This window comes from Arvicola amphibius, chromosome 8 (assembly GCF_903992535.2).
Source record: "Arvicola amphibius chromosome 8, mArvAmp1.2, whole genome shotgun sequence".
In the NCBI taxonomy this organism is placed as follows: Eukaryota; Metazoa; Chordata; class Mammalia; order Rodentia; family Cricetidae; genus Arvicola; species Arvicola amphibius.
In genome coordinates this window covers 118734358-118746032 of record NC_052054.1, presented here as the reverse complement: position 1 = coordinate 118746032, position 11675 = coordinate 118734358, and the positions used below count along the sequence as shown (strand labels likewise).

Here is an 11675-nt window from a genome sequence, read left to right as displayed (position 1 = left end):
GTGTGTATATGGCTCTTTAAGTATGCCATATATTATTTCACATGCAGCCTAAAACTTTGACTTCATGTCAAGCTAATAAAATAGTATTTTATTAGTAAAATTTAAGATAAGCCATGACAATTAGGAGTGCTGGGTATTTTGTAACTTTAATCAGCTATACAAATCCCCTGTTTTGGAGGGGGTATTTTAATGCTTCCATAAGTAGGACAGGGTGCTGGAGATGGATAAGGGTAGTGTCAGTTACCTGGAATTCTGCCTGCTGGTGACTGTCACCCTTGTCTTAGATGCTGTAGACTTCTCACTCCCTTTTCAGAGATGATGGAAGTGAAGTCTTAGCTCAGTAAAGGTCTTCCAACCTCCAGCCCAGAGCCCAGAGCCCTTTCCAGTCCAGTACCTGAGAACTGCCCCCTCCCCTCTGCAGCCTGATGCAAATGAAATGCTTAGCTTCCTTCGGGAAGCAGACGCAGCAGTGGCTGGCCAGTGGACCGTGTGTCCACAGACAAACCCGCCAGCTGTGAAACCGAGTCAGTGAGGTTGAACAGAGCCATGTTATCATAGTTTTAGACAAATAAGGAGACTCGAGACTCAGCAGAAGTACCCTTGTTATCATTACTTTTGCCCCAATTACCTCTCAGCCTACATCATGGATGCTCCGTCAGGCCCTGCAGGCTTGCCTGTCAAGTGCTGGTTCTTTGTTTGTTCACACCTCTCCATCTATAAGATTTATTCAGTCCTCCATATGGACAAGTGAAGGCCAAGCGGCCAGTTTATAAAATCTGTTATCATGAAAGCTTTTCTCATTTTTCAGCTGGAAACATTTCCTTAAAGGCTGAGGAAAACCAGCTATTGCAGCCTTTGTCTGAAGCTGGTTTCTTATTAGCAAAGAAACAAGAAAATGAAGCAGGCCCATGCGGAGTTCCAGTGACAGCATCCTTTCTCCCTTGTCATTTAGCGAGACAAGAAATCTGAGAACCCCAGTGCATCCATTTTAGTAAGAGTCTAGGAGTTAAGAAACAAAGGGTACAAGTTGTTTCAAAACCCCTTGCCCATGCTAGAAAAGAAATGAGACCATTAATGGATAGTATGATATCTACTCAATTTGGTAAAGTTTTTCTTTTCTTTTAAAGATAAAATTGATTTCTCCCACATAAAACCCACTAAGGCTATGGATGTGGGTCAGTGGTAGAGTACTTGTTTAGCATGTGCAGGTCTGTGGGTTTGAGCCCCAGTTTGCAAAAAGAGAAAAAGAAATACAGTAGATGTCAATAATATAGTAAATATCTGCTGTGTATAATAAAAATAAAGGTAAACACTCATAATAAGTGGGATTTATTGAATACTTGTGACTATATGTATTGGCTACTGAATTCTTATCATTAGGTTCCGAGCCCAGATATTTGAGCTCCCTAGAAGCTCTACAATTTCTACTTCTCTATATACATTTAAACGTGTGTGTGTGTGTGTTTCTATATGCCTATATGTGGTCATTCTATATAAAATATATTTTACATGCCTACGTATGTTTTGTATAAAGCATATTTATATATAACTAGATATAAATATATTATGTAATAAGCAATATATTTTAATTTATTAGATTTATTAATATTTTTATGCATGAGTGTTTTACCTATGTGTGCACCACATGCATACTTGATGCTCAAAGGAGTCAGAAGGGAACATTGGATACACTGTAACTGGAGTTACAGATGGTTGTGAGCCATCATGTGGGTGCTGGGAACCAAAGTGGGGTACTCTGCATGAGCAACAAGTACGCTGAACTGCTGAGCCAGTGCACCAGCCACCACCCCCCTTATTATTTTATTCTATGTGGATGGGTACATTATTTTTGTACTACATATGAGCCTGTGGAGGCTAGAAGAGGGTGTCGGGTCCCCTGGGACTGGGGTTACAGATTGCTAGGAGCCACCATGTGAGTGCTGGGAATTGAACCTGGATCATATGGAAGAGAGTGAGCCATCTCCCTAGCCTATTAGATGTATTTTAAAAGGAGAATTGGAATCATACAAACCCTTGAGTAATGGTTTTAAAACGTTCTAGAATATAGTTGCTAAAATGGGGAAAACACAAGAGTATTTCCAGCTGGGTCCCTAATTCCAGAGCACTGAGAATAGGTCTTTAAACTCATCTTCTCTTTCCACAGAAGCAGCAGAGCAGAAAGAAGCCCTCATCGTCTTCTTCAACAGAACAGCAGAAGCTAAGATCCCCTGTGTCATGTAAGCAGTCCCCAGTGTTCAGCTTTTGTTATCTCTCATTTTAAAAGCAGTGATTATGGGGTAGGATAGGAAGATGCCCCGTGAGTAAAGTGCTTGCCACACAAGCACGTGGACCTGAGAAAGCCAGGGGCCATGTTACCCAGCTGTGATCCCAGCTGTGGGGTGGCAGAGACGGACAGATGCTGGCAGCTTGCTGGCCAGCCAGCCCAGCCCAGTCAGTGATCTCCGGTTCAGTAAGAGACCTTTCCTGACTGAGGTCACTGGGAAGACTGAGGAAGACGTCTGGTTTACCTGCTGGCCGCCACACACAGGCACACGTGTGCACATCGCTGCAGTTGTACTTGAGGCAACTCTAACAGTGTCCACTTCGCCTGATGTTTTTCATTGCTCAGTGTCACCTGGTGTTGGAGGGATAATGGCCCAAGTGATTCATTCACAGTGAAAGCAAGTCACGTGCGCCAAGTAGTGCCACACCGGCTGTGAGACTGAGATCTGTGTGTGAGGAGAGTGAGGAACCCGCCTGACCCTTGTGCTCTTCCCCCCCAGCTCCCCTGGCCAACCCACCTGTCCCTGAATTGCCCCTGCTGACCCATCTCTTATGTGCTGCTGAGCGACAGAAGACGGGGGTTGGGGAGAAAGTTCTTTGCCTCATGCCCTACAAACCCAGGGTCTGTGAGGGAACTTTCTCAGCTGTTTGGCCCACAACCATCCATTTCCCCTAGAATGTGAATATAACCGTGAAACAAATCCTCAATTGTTGATTGGTTGATAGTGGTTTTCTTTGGTTTTTGCAATGCCAGAGCTCAAGCCCAGAGCCCTGTACAGAGTGGGCAAGCCCACTACATGGAAATGCATCCCAAGCTTAAGTCTGGCCATGTTGCTACTGCATAAACTTGGGCCATGCCTTGTCACAATCCTGTCCAAAATGTGCAGCGCTTTGTTTCTAAAGTTTCCACTTCGGTGTATCTCATACTCAGAGCCTCGTAGTTGACTCTGGAGAGTGACTATTGGCCCAGTTTTTAAAAGTGTAGGTACTGAGCAAATCTCATGTGAGCCTCTGGACTCAAATGTCACACGTGTCTAATGAGTAGAATTAGATTGTAAATAAAAAAACCATTTCCTGCCGGGCGGTGGTGGCACACGCCTTTAATCCCAGCACTCGGGAGGCAGAGGCAGGTGGATCTCTGAGTTCGATGCCAGCCTGGTCTACAAGAGCTAGTTCCAGGACAGGCTCTAGAAACTACAGGGAAACCCTGTCTCAAAAACACCATTTCCTCTGCCAGCTACTTCTCTTCCCCTTTTGCTGCTGTCTGTTTTCCGTTTTACGGGCATCTTTCCATGAGACAGACAGACAGTATTGCAGTAGCCAATGTGTCCATTCTGGTAATGAAAAGGGAACCTGAAATGAGCAGAGCAGCTCATCCATGTCAGTGTGGAGCAGGGAAGGGGTCCTTAGAAAAGCTGGGGCCAGAGGTTTTAGGAGCTGACCAAATCGATTCTGTGGCCTCTGTCATTGCTGTGGCTACAAACTGTAACTTTTATCACGGCAAATTTTATGTCTCTCAGAATAATTATATTCTATTAATACAGTGCTTACAAACTGAAGTCTAATTTGGTACTGCGGTCAGTTGTAATTTTGTCTGAAAATAGTTCTTAGGTGTTTACAGGACAGTATATTTGCCTTTCCAGACCTGCCTATATCACAGGACACTGTCCTTCCCAAAGAAGGCCTTGCTGCTCTACCTAGACAAGCCCCTATCTAGGGATGACCATGGGATGGGTGAGGGCTCTTGTGTTCCCAAAAGTAAGCAATAATTACCTGTACAGATCACCTCTGCCTTTAAGACCCAAGATTTATAGATAGAAATATGAAGTTAAGAAAAAACATACCTGGGGCTGGAGAGATGGCCCAGTGATTAAGAGCATTGACTGTTCTTGTAGAGGACCCAGATTTGGTTCCTAGCACCCATAGGGTCCTCACAGTTGTCTATAACTTTATTTCTGACTCCCTCTTCTGGCCTCTGTAGGCTCTGCATACTCATGGTGAACATGCATACATGTAGGCAAACACTCATGCTCATTAAATAAATAATTTTAAAAATATGCAGTGGTTCGAAGAGAAAAGTAAATGAATGGAAAGTAGCCCTGCTATAACTATGGAGTCGGCCATCTGTGGCCTCAGTAGAAGGGAAGTGGAGAGGCCCCCTGAAATGTCTTTTCTGTTCTATCACTTATTTCTCAATGTTGAGCTTACTGGATTTCTGTCAAGAATGCTTTAACCTACTTTGGTTTGTACTGAAAACAGATTAAATTGATAGTAGCAACTAACATGAAGGCTGATGTTATCTTAGTAATCTACACGACACAAATCCTGTGTGACATGGTGTGAACAAAGGAGACAGAGGTTGGTTCTCAGAAAGAGGGGAGAATGGGCAGGAGCGGGCAGGGACCTGGTAGGTTATGAAGTCACTTTTTGGTAACTAACTGCAGTTGTATGTTTAATCTACTTTGTTATCATTGTCAAATATAGTGAATATATCCTGGACCTTTTGGAGAGTGGACGAGAGAAGTTTCTAGTGTTTGCACACCATAAGGTGGTCCTGGATGCGATTGTAAAGGAACTTGAGAGGAAGGTAAGCCCCCTCTGATGTTCAGGGTAGAGTCTCGGCTTCTGCTGCTTGTTCTGCAGAGCACCGGGTCAGGACTGCACAGAGAAGTGAGGCTGTGGTTTCTAGAAACCACGTGAGGGCCTTTTGAGGAGTCGTCACTTGGGAACCACAGAATTCCCATAGTTGGTGTACTCCCTGCGTAAGCAGGAGTCTTGCTTTACGAGTGTCTCCAGGGACTCGTCTGATCTCTACGTTCATAAAACAACTAACCTGCCAGGAAATGGCAACGTGTCTGTGTGAGTGTCCCCCTCACTGCTATCAGGGGCCTTTCATTTGTACGTCCCTGTGTCAGGCTTTCCAGTACCATTGGGTGGACTTGGGTAGAGTGAGCAGAAGCCCCAAGGACGGTCATTGGAACGAAACACACGACACCTTCACTCCCTCTTCACTTTTGCTTTAGTTTAGGACCATAAATTGTCTTTATCTTCCTTCATTCCCTGCACTTTGGTGTTTAAGGGATATAGAGTAAAGTAACACCTGTGGGCCTCCCACTCCGTTTGCTAAGGGAGTTTCTCTATATTTGTTTCAAGACTTAGGGTTTTTTTTGTTTTTGTTTTGTTTTATTTTTAAGATTTGTTTAGTTTTAATTATGTATATGTGTATGGGTACCCATGAGGCCAGCGGTTGTCCCCTGGAGGCTAGAGTTACAGGAAATTTGAGCAGTCAACATGGGAGCTGAGAATTGAACTCTGCTCCTCCGCAAGAGCAGTAACCACTGTTACTGTCCTCCAGCCCTTGTTTCAAGTAATAAGATACTGGGCTCCAAACAGGTAGCCTGCTTTTATTCTTTTTTCCCCAGTGCACGTCTGTATTCATCAGTGTTCTCTGTAGTCACAGAACTCAGAGAAGAATTCTCTCTTCTTTCTTACACACACACAAGCACACACACACACGCACACGCACGCACGCACACATATAGAAGGTGTTTTTTTTAGAATGACTTACAGGCTGTGGTCCAGCTAATCTAACAATGGTTGCCTATGAATAGCAAGGCCAAGAATCCAGTAGTCATCAGTCCATGAGGTTGGATGTTGTCTCAGCCTGGTCTTCAGTAGATGCTGGAATCACCAAAGAAGTAGACTCTAATGCCAGGGAAGGAAATTGGCTGCTGTGGAGGGTGAGGGCAAGCAGGCAAGAGAGCTTCCCTTTCTTTCATGCCCTTATATAGACTGCCAGAAGAAAGTGTGACCCAGGATAAAGGTGGGTCTTCTCACTTTAAATGATTAAATTAATAAAAAAAATTCCTTGCTGGGCAGTGGTGGCACACGCCTTTAATCCAGCACTTGGGAGGGAGAGAGACAGGTGGATCTCTGTGAGTTTGAGGCCAGCCTGGTCTATAAGAAGCTAGTTCCAGGACAGGCTCCAAAGCTACAGAGAAACCTGTCTTGAGAAAAAAGAAGGAAGGAAGGAAGGGAAGGGAGGAGGGAGGGAAGGGAAAGGAAAGGAAAACACCACCACCGTGTCCTTCCCCTCTGAAATCTGGGCCTCTCTTTTATATTTAAGGAATTTGCATCAGTAGTAGTGCAGCGTAGGTATCTGCCATTCCTGTGTTGCTCAGCGTTGCTTCTGAGAGTTCTCCAGCTGGTGTGACTCATAGCTCGGAGGTGGCACCTTTGCTGCTGCAGGAGTAGTGTCGGACTGCTGGCTTTCCTGCTGCTGCTGCTGTTGCTGCTGCTGCTGCACACCAGGCTTTGAAGATGTGCCTCTGTGTGTACAGCGTGTTTGTATGCACCTGTGTGTGGCCAAGCATGATCTTACACAGTCATGGAATAGGCGTCTCAGTTTAAGTGGATTGCATTCAAGATAGCTGCTTCAGATTTATAATCCTGCTGAGGAACCCTTGCTGTCCTGTGTTCTCGTATATTCTTCATATATACACATAGATGCTTACATTTTTACTTTTGCCATCCTAGTGAATGAACTCTGGTTTATTCTGATTCATTTGTATTCCTCTGACTACCAGGAAAATACGTCTCCTTCCGGGGGGTATAGTTTGGCTCAGTCTAGGAGGATTCTGTTGACACTCATTTTAGCTATTTTTCTGTTGGATTGTCTTTTGCTTGTTGACTGAGAAATTTTTTTTTAAATTCTGGGTATTAATCATTTATCAATTATCTTTTTACCTTTATTCACTTTATTTTGAATAAAATATTTAACTTTTGTACTTTTAGTCAACATATCAAGTTTATCTGTGTTTTTATAGATTTTTCTTTTGTCATTGTTTTTGTTTTCCTAGACAGAGTTTCTCTGTGTGTTCCTGACTGTCCTGGAACTTGCTATGTGGACCAGGCTGGCCTCGAACTCACAGAGTCTTCACCTCCCTCTGACTCCCAAGTTCTGGGATCAAAGGCATGTGCCTCACTGCCCTGGCTATGGCTTAGCTTTTTTTGTGATTAATTTAAGAAAATTTTCACTAAATAAGGCTACAGATGTTTTTCTCTTGGAGTTTTTATCTAGAAGTTGTAGAAATGGATCTTTAACCTTCTTAGGTTTTGATTTTGCATACAAAACTGTTTAGGAGCAGGCTGAAATAGCTAAATCTGTAATCTCTGGAAGAGCCTCTTGGGTTTTTAGGAAATCCCAAGACAATTAATTCTAAAACTATTAGAATGTGTAACAGTTTAGTACAGTACTTAGATTTCAAATAAGTATACTAAAATAGTTATTTTTAAAACTAGAGCCAGCTCAGCTGTTGAAAGTGTGCCAACCCTGAGCTACATTGCCAGCCCTAGTGCCCCTTTTCACTTTTCAGAACATTGTATAGTGTCTCACATGGTTGACCAGACAGGTTCTTGACCCTTGTGATCCACCTGTCTCAGCCTTCCAAACAGCTGGGTACAGACTCTGCACAGATAGGCACAACTCAACTGAGTTTAGTTTTTAAAGGAAACCTTAGCTATTATCAAAGAACATCTCAGGAACTAGCATAAGTATGGAAGTCAGCTATGAGAAAGACAGCACATGGGAAGACTTGGCCCTGAGCAGTGTGTGTCACAGTGTATAACATACGAGTCATTAACACTGAGTCATGTGGTCCAACAGTCAGAAAATGTATCATCAAGGAATCATTTGGTTTATTCAGTAAATAATCTTTGGGTAGCTATCTGTGTGGATTAAGACAGAAAAACTGAATGAATCTTTACTGCATGTTTATAGTGTTAAACGTGTGGGTTGTTGGGTCTCTCCTTCCATGTGTGGCCCTGGGACCAAACTCGGGCCTGTCAGACTTGGCAGCAAGTAAACTTACCCACTGAACCATCTCATCAGGAAAACTAAGATACTTCTAATGCAAAATGAAAGAGGATTAGGAAGAAAACGAATATAAGGAAATGAGCTTGGGAGACTAGCAGGAGGAGCTGATGTAAGCCATAAAAATGCCAGTCACTACAAAAGATCGCTGGTTCCTACTGGAAATGCAGAAGAAGTAACAGCAAAGGCATTTAAGAAAATTCAATTCTACTAGTACCTGAGTAGTAAAACAGAGGATGTCTGCTTTTGTTGTTGTTGTTGTTGTTGTTTTTGTTTTCTTGCTGTGTAATTCTGTGAGGCCAGCCTGGTCCCACAGAGCTGGTTCTAGGACAGACCAGCCTACACAAAGAAACCCTGTCTCACACAAACAAAACAAAATTGGCAATCCTCATGGTCATACTACTATTTTTATACTTTTATAAAAGGCACTGCATGAGCTTCTGTACAGGTACAGAAGGGTCTGTCTGTTGTAGCATGAACTCTAATTGTTTGGGTTTTGGTTTTGTTTTGTTTGTTTGAGATAGGGTTTCTCTGTGAACAGTCATGCTGTCCTGAAACTTGCTTCCTTTTGTTGACCAGGGTGACTCTGCCTCCCACGTGCTGGGATTAAAGGTGTGCACCACCACCGCCAGCCTACTTGGTCTTAATGATTAAAACCTTGGAGTCAGGGCTGGAGAGATGGCTCAGGGGTTAAGAGCACTGCCTGCTTTTCCAAAGGTCCTGAGTTGTGAGCCATATGGCAGCTCACAACCATCTGTAATGAGATCTGGTGCCCTCTTCTGGCCTGCAGACAAACATGCAGACAGAATACTGAGAATACTGCACAAATAAATAAATAAATAAATAAATAAATAAATAAATAAATAAATCTTTTAAAAAAACGTGGAGTCAGGTATTAGGGGGTGAAAGCTGAGAGATCAGAGAAGCAGTGCAGACAGCCACTAGGGAGACCTTTTACCTCTACCAAATCCTCAGACCAAAGGAGTGATTCTGTCCTCAGGCTGACTGCATCCTCAGACTGCAACTGTCTCCTGTCTCCTCCAGCCTTATGTTCTTCTCTCTGCTCAGCCATACCCTGTTCCCACCTCCCTAGTGCTGGGATTAAAGGCGTGGGATCCCAAATTCTGGGATCACCTTTGTGTGAGCTCTGCTTCTCTTTTAGACAGATTCAATCTCGTGTAGCCCAGGGTGGCCTTGAACTAACAGAGATCTCTCTGCCTCTGTCTACCACGTCCTGGGATTAAAGGTGTGTGCCACCACTCCCTGGCCTGTAGTGACTTAGCTCTGCACTCCAATCTTCAGGCAAGCTTTATTTGTTAAAACACAAACAAAATACCACTACAGTCTATTATTTCTTCTGATGGTATGTGATTAAACAATTGTGTCAGTCCAGCCTTCAGTCTTATAAAAGGAGAGCCAACCCTGGAGGCAGAGGGTTGAGGAGCGAGTGGTTCCATCTGTGGGCCCTACCTAGACACGAGACGAACTGGCTCTGCAGCCCCTGAGTGCCTTTGCAGCTCACCTCAGTTTCCCCCATTGTCTACAGAAAGTTCAGAACATCCGAATTGATGGCTCCACCCCTTCAGCAGACCGTGAGGATCTGTGCCAGCAGTTCCAGCTGTCCAGAGGGCACTCAGTGGCCGTGCTCTCTATCACTGCTGCCAATATGGGCCTCACCTTCTCCTCAGCTGATCTGGTGGTGTTTGCTGAGCTGTTTTGGAACCCAGGGGTAAGAGATCTTACTTGACTGGAATCCTGGACATGTATGCTCGGGGCTGAGAAATACACGGGTCATAAATGAATGATAGAAGACATGTTCTTGGGGCTGGGGAGGATAGCAGTAGTAAGAACACTAGCTAGGGCTGAGAGCTGTTCAGAGGTTAAGAGCATTGTTTGCTCTCTCCAAAGGTCCTGAGTTCAACTCCCAGCAACCCCTGGTGGTTCACAACCATCTGTAATGAGGTCTGGTGCCCTCTTCTGGCCTTCAGGCATAACACAGAAAGAATATTGTATACATAATAAATAAATAACTATTAAAAAAAAAAACACTAGCTACCTTCCAGCACTCAATGGTTCAATTCCCAGCACTCAAAATGGTTGGCTCAGAACCTGTCGTAAATCCAGTCCCAGGCTGTCATTCTGGCCATCTTGAGTACCCGGTACACATGTAGTACACCTACATGCAGAGAAAACATTCATATACATAGTACACATGTAGTACACATACATGCAGGGAAAACATTCATATACATAGTACACATATAGTGCACATACATGCAGGGAAAGCATTCATATACATAGCACACATATAGTTGCACATACATGCAGGGAAAACATTCATATACATTAGTACGCATATAGTGCACATACATGCAGGGAAAACATTTCATATGCATAGTACGCATTAATAGTGCACATACATGCAGGGAAACATTCATATACATAAAGATAAATACATTTTAAAAGATGGCATTTTCTGCACATGTTCCCTTGCACTGGGGTCCTTGTCTGTGTCTGCTCGCTCACGTTTTTGCACCTGCTGCTTTTCAGTCCTATTCAAGCACCGAAAGTCTGCAGGCCGTTCTCAGGACTTCCCCGCAACCTTGTGGATCACTAACTGTCTTACTGAGGGTGACATCCTGGAGAGGACTAGAAAAGTCCTCAGCCCTCATCTCCGCTGTGAACAAAGGGGCACAGAGTGCCCACGTGCAGATCCAGGAGTGTGCAGCTCACCCTTCAGAGGCGCTCACCTGGCCGCCTTTGTTAACTGTCCCTGTGAGCTGTTTGCCCATGGGGGCTTCGGGGGGGAATGACAACACAGGTGTCCTTGACATGACTGATAGCTGAGGGCCGTGGTGGCAGATCTAAGACTCATAAAGTTTCTCCCAAGTCTCAGAAAAACAGTTATTTTCCTTCTAATTTTCTGACATGTTGCTTTTACTGGCTACATATCATGCCACTGCTTTAATGATGGGAAGGACTCCAAGGTTGAGACCTCTCATAAACCAGGGTCCTGGTTTTAGTTATTATGGGACTTACCAGCATATAAACACAGCCACCCCTAATCATCTTGTGATAAATATCACATCCCTTTTCTGGGTTGTGACCATTTATTTGGAATATTATTATGTGATGGGTATTTTTGGAAAATAACTTATAAAATTGTGTCTGAAATTTGAGTGTATGATTATTTTGCTTTACATGTATGCAGTGCACCACGTGCATGCAGGTGTCCTAGGAGGTCAGAAGAGGGCATCCCATCCCCCTGGAACTGAGTTGTATTGTAGATGGTTGTGAGCCACCTCTGCAGCCCCCGGAAGATAACTTCATTTTCCAGAGATAGGACGTGGTGTGTACCATGCTTCTGCCTTTGCCCCTCAGCACACAGGGGCAGACTAGAGGCAGAGCCTCTGTGCGGTATTTGACTCATAAGCTCTGGCATTTCTGCTGCAGGTACCAGGTCCTGAGGTTTGTTTGAGTTTCTCTCAGTTTTTTCATGAGGTAGGGAGATGCTTTCTAG

The 11675-nt window shown here is 44.1% G+C and overlaps 1 protein-coding gene across 1 annotated transcript in view; it reads left to right on the top strand.

The window, feature by feature from the left end:
* The window catches only part of Smarcal1 (SWI/SNF related, matrix associated, actin dependent regulator of chromatin, subfamily a like 1), a 48485-nt gene that overhangs the window by 29683 nt on the left and 7127 nt on the right, over positions 1-11675 (top strand). Inside the window, 5 exon segments of the mRNA XM_042055631.1 lie at positions 2168-2237; positions 4768-4870; positions 9702-9884; positions 10706-10930; positions 11609-11623. Coding sequence (XP_041911565.1) covers positions 2168-2237; positions 4768-4870; positions 9702-9884; positions 10706-10930; positions 11609-11623 — 596 coding nt within the window.